Below are 16,251 nucleotides of genomic sequence, written 5' to 3'. Positions count from 1 at the left end.
TTCCTTGAGCTTTCACATGTTCCAAGCACCAAATTCCATGTTTTACTCTCATGACTTATCTGTCCACTGAAGAAGGCTCTCTTGTTAGCTCCATATTAAAGATGTGGACACAGGTTTGGAGACGGTCAGTCACTTGCCCAAGGTCAAACTGAGACTACAGTTCAAACTATGTAACCATTATCGTCTACTCTGGAAATCAAGAGAAGGGGCAGGCAAGGGCACACATGTCAACAGCTCATGGCATTCCTGATTCACTGGCTAAAGGAATTTGGCACAGACCTCTTGTTGCTTGGGTCCATGGTCTCTGTCTTCTAAGCTGGGTAGAAGCCATCCATATCTACTCACCTCAGCTATCGTTCTAAGTGGCAAATGACCTAGTCTTTCTAGGAGATAGTGCTAAACAGGTGGCCCCTTCTGGGAAAGGCTGTGTGCATAGACGAGTGCATTCATGTTCACTGCCAAGTTTTTGTTTTGGTCACCTCTCCTGCCCATTAATCTGGAGACGATTACAGTCCATTCTGGGAAGGGATAAAGGGGATTAGCATTTGTGAGGTCAGCTCTGACAGTGTCTCTTTGTGGCTAGGTTCCTGACCTTGATCAAGTTCTCTGCTGGGTTAGTAGCAGGCGCTCTGTCACACCATCAGCACACATTTCAGTGAGCTGGACAAATCAGGGAAGTAACCCTTTGGGCTCTTCATCTCTGGAGATTACTGGAGTTGGTGAAGTGCCATTCGGATGAAGTTTTATTAATCAGTTGCTTCCCCAAATTTTCTTGGAAGTATGAGTGAAAGAATATAAACACTACTGACATCAAAAATAACACTAATGGCAGCTCTTGAGCATCTGTAAGTGTTGACTTTTGCACCTTACCACCACACTGTGGCTATTATCCTGCTCTCCAGAGAGGGAAGCTTCCCAGGGCCACACGTAGTTTATACATGGGGAGCTGAGATTCGAGCCCTGCGCCCTTCACTGGGTGGCCTCGAGCACGCTGCTGTGGTCTCAGTGACACAGCTCGGAAACATCTTTGGTCGCACAGGAAAGACTTCACTACTTACAGCTGTGGACCTCTGGGCTTATAAAGGCTGGTAGACAGCTAGAGAGGTCATCAGAGCAATCCTAACATTTCTCCTCCCCCCACAGCAGACAGCCTTTTGCTGGGGGTTGGTTTAGGAGCAGCTGCAGTTTGTTCTGGAAGCGGGAGGTGGCCTAGTGACCTCCTCTGCCCCAGCCATCCCTGTTTGTTATGCAGTGACTCTGCTTCCCTACTTGGGGATGCAAATGCAGGCTCTCGGGTCATGGTGGGAGTGCTCAGATTTCTGGTGTGAGTGCCCCTTTTGAGAAGTTAGCTCTTGTTTTCTCTATTTCTTTTAAAAGTGTGGAGAGATGCTGAGATCAGCAAATCAAGTCTCTTAGGACAATAAACTTGATGGGGTCTCCCCCTTTAAAAAAAGATGGTTAAAAAATACTTTCAGAACTCAACAAAAAAGCTTGCCCTTCTAGACTAAAGTTAGAAGTGCTTGAATGGAATTTTTCTTTCTCTTCCAACAGGGTTTGTGAAAAACTGAACATAGAGTGTCTTCAAGATACTGTTTGCTCTGCTCTAAGAATATCCTTTTTTTGGAGATAAGGCCAGTGACTGAGAAGTGACTCAGTGGCTTCCACTACATCTAAGCATTGCGAATCGTATGTTCAGAGGAGTGGCCATTTTCTCTATTACTGTTTCCCCCCAGTTAACAAAGCCTTGGAGAAGGTAAGTTGGGGCAGAGCTTCGGGCAGCATTGTAGCTCAACGAGATGTTGAGGGCCGTCCAGCATACCCCTCATGGTGAGGATGAGGAGAAAGAGGCACGAAGATGTGGCTTATGAAGGCCCGCTGTCTGGTTAGGGGCTCAAATAAGCCCAAGATGCGGGTGACTGAAGAAACTTTTCACTGCCCTGAACTTCAGGAGACAGACTCTGCTCCTATTGGATGTGATTTTGACAGTGTCTTGCTTGGTGACATTTGTAAAAAAATTATAGCTGATCATGTTTTACAAATGATAACAGTGACCATAAAAGGTTGATGCACAGATACCACTCAGGTGCTCACACACCACGAGGAACAGCTGACAATGGCTCCTCATTACAGCAAAATTAAGAAAAGGGTGACCTGACACTCAAGCACTGCCCACAGAACTGGCCCATGGAAGCAGTTAAAGAGTTGAGGTTATCTGGTTAATCAAACACACACACAGTCATAAAGATACCACTCAGGCTTCTCAGAAGGCACATACCTCACTGTTGGCACTTTCCACAAACGAGCCCCCGAACATAGCAGCCATCCACTTGCAGCTACAGATCAGCAATGGTTTGTGGGCACTGATGGCTCCATCATCCAACCTAAATGTCACATCTGCCCAAGGATTGAGGAAACAGAACCATGAGCTGGCACTGCTGAGAGATCTACCCATAGTCATCAACCTACATCTCTTACTCTCTCTTCCGTATCTCTACTTAGTGATTTTGTATCAACCTCTACCTGTGGAACACCCAGCTCCCTCCGTGTCATCCGAGGGTTAAGGAGTAAGTATAGAAGATTACACATAGGATCACAACACAAATTCTCTGAACCATATGATAACATAAAGAAGAGGAATAGTTTTTCCTCCTTACTATGAAAATTTTCAAACATATAGAACAGTGGAAGAAACAGTACAATGATAACTCATTTATTACACTGTTAACATTTTGCCATGGCTCGCTTTAACTATAGGTGAATGTGTATGTGTGTGTGTATAGTGAATACGTGTGTTTATGTACATACACATGTATATGTATATGTATATATGTGTGGAGATATTCTTAACAGCATGACACTTCTAACTACTTTATCAAGAGTTTTCTAAAAATAAGAACATTTTTCTAGATAATCATACCATTATTACTGCTAAGAAAATTAGTAATATCATCCATTATCTACTTCATACTCAAAAATTTTCAATTATCTCTAAATTGTATTTATAGTTTTTTTTTTTTTAAGACAATCCAGTTGAAGCTCCATGTTGTATTTGGCCATTATGCCTTTTCATTAAGGGGAGGGCAATTCAATCCATTTCACTTAACGTCCATTGTTTTAATTTATAATATTTCTTTTCATTAACTTTCAAGATTGCTTCTATTTCATGATGGTCAATGTTTCAAGTAAATATTATTCATAAGCTTTGAAATTAATGAATAGACTCAGTAATCAATTATTGAATGTATAGTACTAGATTTGTATTACCAGCCTAGGCATTATGAAAGATAAAGACAAAACAGAAGTATCCACATCAATAAAAGTCAGGAAGTCAAATTTTGTAATGAAACACACACACACACACACACACACACACACACACAGGGCGATTTCAGAAGTTAGAAGAAGTACGTACAAGCAATTATGTGAGGACACAAATATGTGAGGACAAGCAATATGTGAGGACACAAATATGTGTGGGCAGCATATCGCATAGTTATCAAGGATAAAAAAGAGACAAGAGAAATCTAGAAGAGCAGGGTGAGAAAAGAAAGGGGGGGAGAGATGGAGAGATGAGGTTCCCCTGATAGGAATGCAGAGGGCTGCCAAAATAACCTCAAGGATTTCAGGGCCAAAGGGTCAGTGGGGAGCAGACGTGGTCAGGGAAGGGAGACCGAGGGAGCAGTGTGAGCATCGAGCTGACTTGCCTTGGTTCTGGCTTCAGCGCAGGCTCGGGATGAATGTGACCTACCTATGAGAATTACCATGAGGGTACTTCAGAAGGTAGCTTGTGTGCAAATCATGGCTCTACCATTTACTACCTGTACAACTTTGGGCAATATACCAAACCTGTCTGTCAGTTTCCCTGTCTTCAAAATGGAATAGTATTTAGCCCATTAGTCTGATAAGAATTATGTAGATGGATACATGCAAACTAGAAGGATACATTAAAAAAATAAGCATGTACACGTGTTAGTGCTTGTTACTGTCTTGCCTATTCGTGTATGGCTTATGTTTAAAAAAACCCAACCAAAGGGATCGATGAGTTTACCGTTGGACCCCTCACCTGAGAATGACCCTTTGCTGAGGCACTCTTTTATCCGATTGGCCTTCCTGACGTGAAAGGCTTTTGTAATCTCCTGGTTCATGAAGGCTTCCTTATTCATGATGTTTTCCACCATCATCCTCAAATCAAACATCTCCAGAATCTCTGCAATCTGAGCCAGGCCTACCAAGTCCTTTTCTTTTTCATTCAGTTGTCCTGTGTAAAGAAACTGGAGCAGGGTCCGGAAGGGGCCAGGCTGGACAGAGGGGTCCATCCTGACCACAGTGACGGGGCCCACCCGCTTTGAAACGGGATTGACCTGCATCTCCTTGTGCATGCCCAGGAACCCCTTGCTCCAGCCTGATAAGGTCTGCGTCTCCAGAACCGAGCTCTCGCCTTCCAGCCCCAGGCTCTCCTGCTGGGACAGGTTCTGGCTCCAGGACGTCCACTGATTGGCCTGAGGTGTCCTCGGGGTTCCTTCCTCCCGCTCTTCGTCTGGGTCAAGGCTCAATGCTTGTCCCTGGCAATCCCTGCTCTGCTTCTCTTTCTCACCAGCTCCTTCGCTCCAATTTGGGGTTTCTTCACATTCCATTAAAAAAAGATCGTAAAATTTGGAAGAGGAGGTAGCGAGGTAAATTCGATGTGCAAAGATGTGCTCCTGGTCCTGAAGGATGAACAGGACGTCGGCACACAGAGGGTTGTCCAGTAAACAGGCAGCTTCACTTGTCCCCATGGAGGGACATTCTGGAACCTTGATGACTGGCGGAGGGGCTTTTGGAGGTAGGAATGGTGCCTGAAGCAAAGGCTTCTGGACTTTCTTTAGGTGAGACTTCCAGAACTGCAGGTGTCGGCGGGAGATCAGTGCAGCTCGGATCGCATTGTCAAACACATCCTTGATTCCGAACTGGTCAAACACACTCGTCTCATAGTATGGTATGCCCAGCTCCTTAGCAACCTCTCGGCCTTTTTCTGGGGGCAGAATATCCCCTCTCTTTATGGGCCTAAAATGGAGTATTTAAAAAAATTATAATCAGCCTTATTTTAGGGAAAAAAATGGTAATGAGGGCCTATCAAAGCACCTGATAGAACTGTGCCTTTAGAGTCCCTATACAGACTCTTAATAAGGTTCTTGAAAAATCGATCAACCTCACGTTTTCCAAATATAAAAGACCAGGCCTGCAGGGGGAAAATACTTTCAGTAGTAACTATAATAACTGAGGTATCAGCCATTTGCTCACTATTTTGTCCGGGGCAAGTTACTTTACCTTCTGAAGCTTCGGTTCTCCCAACCGTAAAATAGGAATAGTAATAATAAACACCTACATCTTAAAGGACTACTGAGAACTTGAAATGAGATAATATACTTAGCACAGTACCTGGTCCACAGATATTAGTTGCTACCACAATCACCACTGTGACCGTCTTCATCTTCACCACCATGTTATGCTTACATTTCGCTTTATATCTTTACAATGAACTCATATACTTTTTCTATGTTGAGCCTCACAATAACCCTAGGGGTTTTATTTTCATTCCACCTGCAGAAGAAACTGAGGCAGAAATTTCTAAAGGTTTTGCCTCAGGTCACATTAGCAAGTTGCTGAGAGATGCCTGCTCAGCCATTAGAGTCTAGAAGTCCCTAGTCCTAGACTAGTTAAATGGACCCCATCCAACAGCCAATTAAGTTTCTTTCATCAGATCCGTGAGTCTCCTTTCAAGCCTAACTGCTTCTCTTCTCTTCCACCTCTGCAGTCATACCCTCAGCTTCTTTCATTTGGACTACAGTATTAGCCTCTTCATTGTCTTTCTTCAGACTCTTTCAGCCTATGGTTTCCACTGCTGCATGAAAAATCCTTACAGCACAAAAGCATGACTTTCAGTTCTAAGTCTTTTAAAAAACTTCCTCTGGACCCACACAGCCACTAGAAGAAAGTCTATACCCTTCAGGTTGGCACACAAGGCCCCTTTACAATCTAATCAAACTCAGGGAGGCCAAACCTTTGGAAGCAGTACAGGTGGAACAGTGCTATGACTATGGCATAGCACAGCAAAAGATGGATTCCAGAACATAATTAACTTTGTTGTTCCATTTTTCACAAACACACACTTGATGCTGAGACACCCTCTTAGGAATTGATCTTCCTAAATAAATATTTGGCTATCAAAACTGAAGGTAATGTGTGTGAAAGGCACTGGCTTTAGGAGAAATATGGTCATCCTGGTTACAATTTGGCTCTGAAGCCCTGGATAGATAGAACATGAGGAAAAAGGCAGGGTGTTGCAAAGGCAGAGAGGTGAGTGCAGGGAAGAAGGCTTCACTTCAAAGTTTGCTCCCCAGGGCATTTTGTGCTCCTCGTTCCTGGGGCTGACTTGAAAATCACTGACTGGTGAAACTCTTCAAGGCTGAGCACAAATATCAGCTCCTGCATGGAATCTCAGAGCTCCCCTCTAGAAGGGACTGTTCCCTATGCTGTCCTCTAGCTCTCTGTAACTCTCTCCAGTCCTCCACCCATCTATGGTTGTGAGGCCTGATTATCTCAGCCTGCTCTTTTACAGAAAGTTCTGGATGCCAGGGGCAGTCTCTCTTTCACTGTGAGTCCCCTTTCCCTCTATGAGGCTTCTGACATTCAACTCCTAGTCCAGGCATTTAATAGAGGGACTGTGAAAAAAAACATGAGACATTTTCAGAAATTTATTTGAAAGGCACCACGAACATCAGAAATTGTCTAAAGAAAGTACTATTTGCTTTTGCTGTGAGAGTGTAAAAAGCTGTATCTGCACAAAATTTTTGCAACAAGCCTATTAGGCAAACATTGAAGGAAGGTATTAATATCAACACGTTTGGGGAAGCTATGCTCTCTAACAAAAAATGAAGTTAAACATAAAATATAAATAAAATTATTTTTTATGATAAGAATATGGAAAGGGCATGGGTTTAAGAAAACTCTTACTTCCCTCTAAAACTGGTATTCACATTTTATGCTAAGTAAAACAAATCCCCCTTCAGGTTGATTTTTAAACTTGTGACATTTTTAAAAACATAACTACTAGATGGAGCGCTTGGGTGTCTCAGTGAGTTAACTGTGTAACTTCGGCTCAGGTCATGATATCGTGGTTTCCGGGTTCAAGCCCTGCATCCGGCTCTGCGCTGACAGCTCAGAGCCTGTAGCCTGTTTTAGATTCTGTGTTTCCCTCTCTCTCTGCCCTCCTTTGCTCATGCTCTCTCTCTCTCAGAAAATAAACATTAAAAAAATTAAAAACATAACTACTAGAGACATTTAAACACTAGTGTTGCTATTTTGCAACTATAGGTCCATAAGATTTTTTAAAACTAGACACCACCATTTTGAGAATGAAACTTTCTGAGGTTGGATTGGGGAAATGAGAAGGTTAAAAATGCTTGGATATGTATATTTGCATGAACCTGATGTTCTGGGGGCCAAGAACTGGACTATTCACTGAATGCTCATTAGCTTTATTATAATAATCATAGTTTTAAGAATGACATTATTATGAGTAGCTAATATTTTGTTTAGTATTTTGCAAATTTCAAGTCATTTAAAAATTTTTTAATGTTTATTAACTTTTTGAGAGAGAGAGAGACAGAGGCAAAGACAAGTGGGGGAGGGGCAGAAAGAGAGGGAGACACAGAATCAGAAGTAGGCTCCAGGCTCTGAGCTGTCAGCACAGAGCCTGACACAGGGCTTGAAATCATCAACCACAAGATCATGATCTTAGCTGAAATCAGGCACGTAACTGAGCAACCCAGGTGCCTGAAGGCACTTTTTAAAAAAAGTTTATTGGGGTGCCTGGGTGGCTTAGTCAGTTTAGCGTCTGACTTTGGCTCAGGTCATGATTTCACAGTTCGTGGATTGGAGCCCCGCGTCTGGCTCTGTGCTGACAGCTAGCTCAGAGCCTGGAGCCTGCTTCAGATTCTGTGTCTCCCTCTCTCTCTGCCCCTCCCCTGCTCACACGGTCTTTCTCTCTCCCAGAAGTATATATAAAAAATATTTTAAAAAATTAAAAAGTTTATTTATTTATTTTGAGAGAGTGGGAGGGGCAGAGAGAGAGGGAGAGAGAGAATCCCAATCAGGTTCCACACTGACAGTGCAACTCAGGGCTTGATTGAACTCATGAACCATGAGATCATGGCCTGAGCCCAAACCAGGAGTTGGTTACTTAACTGACTGAGACACCCAGGCGTCGTCAAGGCACTTTTATTCACACCACGTCAAAATTAGAAAATTCACTTCCAGCACTGGACACCCCTTTTCCAAAAATGGGTTCCTCACCTAAGAGGGAATGGTGAGCATGAGAAAGGTCAGGATTAACAAACTAACTTAAAGCATGTGGCTGATTAATGGGGCCCCAGAACCACTGAAGAGCATAACCCTAGGCTACAGGGACATCTGTTACCTCTAAACTTTAATTTGGCTAGCACAGCAAAACACTGAGTCCCTTGGCTTACCTCGCTAAAGGGCGTCTGGCTCGATTAACAGCTTCAAGATCAGCATAGCGGAGATCTAGCTGGCAGCCTACTAGAACAACAGGTGTGCGAGGGCAAAAGTGCTTGATTTCTTGATACCACATGGTTTTCACATGATTTAGGGAATTGGGATTAGCGATCGAAAAACAGAGGACCACAACATCAGACCTAAAAGGAAATCACAAAAGAAGCTGTATTGCCATACAACTTTTTTTCCTTTTGTCATTATGGCTCCTCCCCTCCCCCATCCATCTAATGCCATATCATGTCACAATAAAAAAAAAAAAGATAATATAATACATCTCAGAGTCATGCAAACAGCCGGATAAGCCCCCACATCCCAGCACCAAACACAGCCTGAGTTCATTTTCATATTGCACTGCAGAACGCCTATGTATTGAAGTTTCCAATGATGTTCTTTTACAATATAGATGACTATCCAAAGTTGATTCAGTACTGGAGCCACAACATGCTGAACTATTTCTGTTCATCACAAGAAATAGTTTCAAGATAAAATAAAATAATTAGAACTACCTTTTACCAGTTTAAACATAAAGGTGACGATGACTCAACCCAATGAGATAATGCAAACAGTTTAAACATTACTGAAAACATAACAGGTATTTGCTGTATAGGGCCAACAAATACATAGAAGGATTTCTGCCCTTCTTCTCACTTAAGCACACATGTAGAGTGTACAACCACTTATCTGTTTCTGAAAAGAATGTCCTGAATTTGCAGGAATTTTGACTCTTTACTAGGTATATGGCAAGAAGGTAGTATTTAACAGAAAACTAGCAATAGTTAGATGGATGGGTAATAAGAGAATGTTGAAAGTAGATTTCTCAAATGTTATATATGACACAGCAGGTAAACAGGGAAAAGAAAAAGTATTTTGTGGTCAATTTTGACATAAGTATCTTCTATTTTTATATAATAACTTACCATTCTAGAAGCCAAAGAACCATTTCATAAAACAGTTGTTCAATTATGGTGCTTGATAGCTGCTAAAAAGTGTCTTTAATAAGAGGTTAAACCAATCATATAGGTTAAAATATGCTGAATGGTGCCTTTGAAAACATTGAGGCAAAAGAATATAAAGAACAGGAAAAATTATGCCCAAGATTCAAGATTATCTTGCAGCTAAATTCAAAAATAAACTCTTACAATTTTATTAGATGTTAATTTATTGCCTTTATTGTTTATGTAATGAGAAGAATCAAGTCGATGAATCAAAACACCTTCTTTTTAAATCATTAATGAGCTTTCACCCCTACATATCAATGAAGACAAACAAATATATCCAGGCAACCATAAAATTTCTAAAAATAATCATTTGCAATGCAGAAAACTGCAGGGTGCTTACATTAAATGTAATTCACAAGTTGAGTCTTTAAATTTATACTCCAGAAAAACTGCACCAGACCACAGCAAGTAGAGAAGAAAATCCTGAGATTAAAATATTTACAAATTGTAAAAGAGGACCTAGGACTCAAAGTAGATGAATGTATTAATCTGCATGTTTAGAATGTCCTTGAAATAAAGATATTATCAGAGATTCATAGATACTGGAAAATATAATATGTGTAAAAATATGCATAAATATATAAATGAAAGGGAAGCCTGTCTTGTCATCGGGATTCTGATTTAGTTAGTGGAATATTCTGTGCACAGCCTTACTTCTAATCAGCATAAATAACGGTACCCAGGAAAGCCAAGAATACTTTGAATTTTACATTTTTTAGGAGCTGAGTTTTCTATTATTCATAATCCTATTTATATAGGATATCTGATACAGCTCTGCTATAAGCTTCATCCAGATCACAAAACAAAGCCACCGTGAATTTTGGCACAGTGAGATTAACATGGCAATATGTGAGGTTCAATATTATAGAGAAAGAATTGAGGAAATGTACCCAGCACCTAAATGTGGAATAGTATGTATATGCATAAAATTGTTCTAATTGGTGTCTATTTCCATATTGAAGCTCATGGCTATAAAGGAAATATTCTGAGCTTAATTTATATGACAGACATGTAGCTAAATGTCAATTCTGTTATCTAATTTTATGATACAGCATGAGAGGTTTTGAAATTAGAGCTGGCTCGGTTGCCAAGGTTACAGTGATAACACTCACGCCACTGAGCACACACGAGTTACTATTCCGTTGACCTGTAAACAAGTACAGACAGAACCTTGGGGGTTGGAAACAATGGAATCTCTTGACGATAGTGCATAACGCTGTCACCCAATACAGGTCCGGAGGGCCTGACTTCTAACTGTGTCGCAGCAATATCTCAACGCATAAAATGCTGTTGGAAAGCTAGAAAAATAATTCAATGTTCTGTAAATATTTTGCTTCAAAAGGATGATAGTTAAAGAGAAGGGATTGTACCGAGAGCAATACCATCTTTGAAGCTAAAATAACTTATTGAGTCAAAATTCTTCTTATATCTTTGGAATAAAGAAATTCTTTTTTTCTTTATTTTTTTCTAAATGCAGTTAGGGACTATGAGAATGTATCTCCATTATTTTACACTCAAAGCAGTTAAGAAATAAGATCATATTTTACCTACTAACTTGCTTCAATGTCTTTGGTTTTTAACCATTGTTTATCTAAATATGAATGAAAGTTAAAACGTTCTATACAAATTACGGAGAATCCTATTCTTTAGGCCTGCCATAATAATGTAGTCCCATAACCCTGATTTTAACCCAAAGGCTGGGAATCAATGTAGTGATAGAGCTGCAGAAAGATACTGTTTTGACACATTCTTCCTTATTCTTTTCTAATTCTACATTCTTTTCTAATTCCTAATTCTTCATACAGCAGCATCCTCTGCAATATAAACACCTATACAATCAAGTAACTATTTTGAGAACGCTATATATTCTCTCTAGATTTTGAGCCACTTTTCTCTCTAGTCAAGGAAGGCACAGGACCTGTAGCTAAGAATATCTCCTACTTTCGGCAGAATTCCAAGGAACTAGAGATATTAAATAACTTTTAACCAAAACATTCATTCCTGTGTGGAGACTGTTCAGTGTCTGACACAAGCTCGTGTTTAAAAATGCCATTCCTGTGGAAGATAAAAAGAAAAAGGCAGGTTCTAGCATTTCCACTTCAATGGCTCTGTTACATTATTTTACTTTGAAGAGTTGAGTTTAAAAATAATTGGGAGGGGAATGTGTGATGAGGGCATTCTCACATATTATGCAGCAGGGGTAGCCTAGAAATGACCTCAGGGTTCCTATTTCAGCTGTAAAAAGAATCTGATAGGATTTAAATGGTGTCCTACAGCTATTTGGAGTAGAAAGCACAAGAATTTGAGATTTCTTTGCAGAAGGAAAGCACAGAGTAGACAAAACTCTAAACTCCAGAACTTGAATATTGAGAAGGGATAAGAAGAGGTTTGGAAAAAACAAATTTTTTTGTGGACCTGGCTAAGTGGCTTTATTAAAGAAAGCCAGGGTTACAAAGGATTTAAGAGTGCAGGGTCTCAGTTGCTTGCCTACCGAGTATTTATTTTGGGGAGAAAAATGTAATTTCTTTTCCCTAAGGGGAAAATGTTAATATAATATAAAAGTTTCGCTTGGGTACCAACACATCAAATAATGCCCATGCAATGATGTTTTGATTAGTTAAGTAAAAAAGAATCCAAAATAAATCTGTGTATGGAAACAATTGCAAATCTTGCTTCAAACAGGGGTAGGAGGTAGGGAGGGGATCCCAAAAGGCCCAAGTCCTCCAAAAATGCTTGCGCTGATAAAGCCAACCTGAGTTGTACAGTTTTTCTTCAGATATTAAACAAACAAGACAGCATATTTTTTCAGTTAACTTTCAAGGAGAACCCAGGCCAAAGATAGCATGTAAAAAATTGGCAAAGGTATTTGGATAACATAAGGAGTGTGTGCAAAGTTGGGGCCAATCTTTGTTAAAGGACGAAAGATAAAAAATCTGAACACAAGGCATCTTCCCCAGATATCTTGGCCCGAGCTAGCCTTGAAACAGCAAAGGCCGTGCAAGTTCCCAAGGCCTGTCTTTATGTCTACAGTCAAATATAGCAAACGTGGTGGGAAAAGGTCAGAGAAACAACCAGAAGCAACACTGCTTTTCCAATCTGAAATACCAAATTCATCCTTTGAAGAAGTGGTTGAAAAAGGGTAGATAGTCACTATAAAAAAATGTGTTGTTACGAATGAATTTTCCAAGTTCTTTCCTATCACACAAGTGCTCTTATCTTCTTGGTTTATCTTTCCTTTCCTAATCCCCTCCAGTCTGCCACCACTGTCTAGCTAGGTGGCTTCGGGCCTTGCGTTTTCTTATCTGGTTAAGTAAAGGAAAAATACCTAAATTATCCTTTATCTAAGTCCCCAACATCAGGCCAATCTGATGGGCCATTGTGAAAGTTCATGGATTCCATATGGTTCTCCAGATAGCTGTGAGCAGAATGGCCAAATGCCCTTCTCCCACAGGCCAATTCCTGGTTGAGCCTCTTGCTGATGGACACTATAAGGACCAATAAGAATGTCCTTGTTAACATGCCCCTTTAAGTCTTTCATTCTGAGGTAGGACCCCACCTCTTTAATATGTCTTTACTACTTCTTCTTTCCTTTTTGAGTAAAGCCTCCTATATCTTTTAATATTGGTAGAGATCATCATCATATTTAAATGGGCTTCTTTCCTTCGCCAATGAGCACAGGTCTCCTTCCAGTGAAGGTTCATAAAGGGGTCCCTGACCTCCTCCTTTGGGGATTCAAGCTTCCTTCTCCCCCTACGACCTAGGTAGGTTCTTTACAGAAACATTTTTGAAACCATTCATGTCAACAACACACCTTTCATGCATATAGTCTGACAGCGCTATGCAAACAGATCAAAACAGCAGAGAACAGCTGGGAGCATGGCAGAGAAAAGGGATGTGTAACACATGGCTTTGGAGGATTTTAGTAGGGAAGCAGCCCGGTGTGTATGAGATGCAGAGGGGTTGTCAGTGATCAGTGAACATAACCACCAGGAGATGAATGGCTCTGTAAGCTCATACTCATGGAAGATGGAGAGGTCTGTGAGGGAGCGCCTGGCAAGGGATCTGGGGAGAGCAGGGCAGGACCATGCAGTGCCCTGGATGTGAGCAGAGAAATCAAGTCAATACTTTACCAATAGCAGTGAGGCTTCTTAAGTACAGATGTTATGTGGGGAAAACTGTCAAAACACCCTGAAATATATCCAGATTTGGGAGTGATTAGCATGCGCAACTATTTATTCTAAGCCCACAACTGCATGTTTATTAGGAAGCAACATTGTAAACCAGTCTTCCCCCACCCTCCAAAACTGAGTAGCCAAAGCAATGCACGCTCTTAAGTGCAGGAAAGCCATATCAGCATCCTGCCAATGCCACCAAACCCTGAGACAGATAAACCTTGAGTCTTAAGAATGGTTGGTTCTTCTATCTTGATACAAATATCACAGGGGCACTGGCCTTACCACAGAAGGTTGTGGGTTACCATCCAATAGAAACTGGGTATTTTTCACTCTATAACCATTTTCCATAGTTGGCAATCTATGCTCCCTCTAGTATATTCTTAAATCTCATACAATCATCAGAAAAAGTTGAATGCATGGGAAATTGGGTGAAGCACAAGCAATTTATTAGAAGAAATCTTATTTAATTCCTGGTCAGTGAGAATAGGACGCATTGGCATAAAAAAAAAAGCTTGCTTAACAGGAGAAAGTGAAATTGTGGTAATAAATTCCTTCCCCAAAACACCTCTCATTTTCATTCCTCTTTGGCTTTCCCTGAAGAGAAATGATGGAGGTACTTCTTTCCTGTACTGTTCATGTTTCCTCCTGAGAGCAAGACTAGCTGTGGATACAAGAAAGCCTCCATATCAGCCTGAATGCCAGATAGGAGGTCTCTGGGATTAATCTTCCTACTAACTCTTTTGAAATGAAACTATGTAAACCAGCAAGATAATTCCATCACACAAGAAAGTGTGAAGCTAAAGGGTAAAGGGACTTTACGCAGACCTCTCAGCAATCCTCTATGAATTCATAAAGGTACAAGGACTTGTCCCATCTCACTTATCCAATAGCAATAAGCAATCATTTCTCTCAGCAATATTAACCAACAATGCACGATGTATCAGGCACTCTTCTAGACACTGAGGACACAACAATTAGTTAAAGATACAGATAAAGATACTGCCCTTGTGCTCATCACCATGCTCATGTCTTAGTGGAGGACAGAGGCAATAAGCAAGAAAAATATGTAATCTAGGTGGTGTGTTAGGTACTGACAAGTGCCAAGCAGAACATAAATGAAGAGGGACAGAAATATTAGGGAGCAGAAGTTGCTTTTGGAATGAGCTGCCCAGGGAAGGCCTCATTTCAGGAAAGACCTGAGGAAGTGACGGAGCTAACATGCTGCTATCTGAGGGAAGAGCCTTGTGGAAAAGGAAACAGCTCATGCAAAGGCCCTGGGGCAGGATGTCTCCCTTGGATGAGGGAGGAAACAGCAAGAACTGAGCTCAGGAAGGCAATGCTGGACCAAGGTAGGGAGGGTCTCATGGGCTCTGGCTCTTATTTTGAATGAACTGGTGGACTGATGTTTTTTTTTGTTTTGTTTTGTTTTTTTTTTAAAGCAGAATGTCATAATTTACGTTTCAACGGGTGGTGGTGGTGGAGAGTGTCAGGGAAAAAGGCAGAAGGATAGGACCAGTGGAGACGTAACAAACCCAAGAGAGGTGATTGGACTTTGCCCTGGGAGCAGTGCAGATGGTGAGAGGTGGCTGCATTCCATATATATGCGCAGCGGTGAGCCAGCAGGGTTTGCTGAAGGACCGAGTGTGAGATATGTATGCCCAAGTGGAGTCAGGGATGATGCTAGAGTGCTTGCCCTGAGCGGCTCTGTCTTTCCTGTTCCTGGTGCTGACATCTGTAGTTCAGCATCTCTAACCCTGAGCTGTAATTATTTATGTTGCTGTCTCCCTGCTGTACCTCGAGTTGCTTCTTCGGGGACTTTGTTCCGTTGCTATTAGTTCCTCTTCCCTTGTGTATATATTACACAGTGTGTGACAAAAGAGGCTCCCAATGACTGTTTATCAAGTAAAACGGCTTTCTAGATATTGAAGGATAAAAGATGTAGATGCAAATGTGTTTGCAGTCCTAACAACTAAAAGAAGGGAGTTCAAGCCTAGAGTAAGTCAGTTATGGAATACATTTTAATAAAGAATGAAAACAGTATGTGAGCTATTATATTTCTTCAGACAATTACTGCTGAAAGACAGCCATATAATATCTCTGGTATACAGTGGAGATTAAGCAGTTAATATTTATTTTTAATTATTGGAATTTATCTAAAAAATCCACTTACCCCATATAATTGGATACTTTTATAACACTGGGATAACAACATATTAATGCTCTCTTCATGAAATTAGATAATGTCCAGAAGTAAAGGAAATGTAAAGAAGCAGGCAGGTTAGTTTAAACCCATTAATTTCTGTGTTACACAGAATTAAGGCTGAAGGGAACACACTCTATTTCACAGACCATCTTGTTTTTTTAAAAAGAAAAAACATAGCGAACACTAAAAAAAATCAATAAGATAGAAAGATAGCCAAGGTGATAAATTGAAAAGACAATCTGCTAATTTGGTTTATCTTTCTGTAATTCAGCACTTTGTCCTTCTGATATCTAGGCTGGGACACTGGGGCTCCAGGGGG

General features: G+C 40.9%; 1 protein-coding gene across 8 annotated transcripts in view; it reads right to left on the bottom strand.

Moving 5' to 3' along the window:
• The window catches only part of RHOBTB1 (Rho related BTB domain containing 1), a 120,373-nt gene that overhangs the window by 10,360 nt on the left and 93,762 nt on the right, over nucleotides 1-16,251 (bottom strand). For 7 of the 8 annotated variants that reach the window (XM_077778550.1, XM_077778552.1, XM_077778551.1 and 4 more), the window contains 3 exons: nucleotides 8,511-8,696; nucleotides 4,064-5,043; nucleotides 2,276-2,394 (listed from right to left, as the gene is read on the bottom strand). In XM_077778550.1, the coding sequence (XP_077634676.1) occupies nucleotides 2,276-2,394; nucleotides 4,064-5,043; nucleotides 8,511-8,696 (1,285 nt within the window). Of the gene's footprint in view, nucleotides 1-2,275; nucleotides 2,395-4,063; nucleotides 5,044-8,510; nucleotides 8,697-13,684; nucleotides 13,743-16,251 lie in introns of all 8 variants that reach the window. The other variant, XM_077778555.1, reaches the window with a different exon arrangement.

This window comes from Crocuta crocuta, unplaced genomic scaffold, assembly GCF_008692635.1.
Source record: "Crocuta crocuta isolate KB4526 unplaced genomic scaffold, BGI_CrCroc_1.0 scaffold167, whole genome shotgun sequence".
Classification (NCBI taxonomy): Eukaryota; Metazoa; Chordata; class Mammalia; order Carnivora; family Hyaenidae; genus Crocuta; species Crocuta crocuta.
Note: the sequence above shows the minus strand (reverse complement) of the source record. Positions and strands in the feature narration are given on the sequence as shown.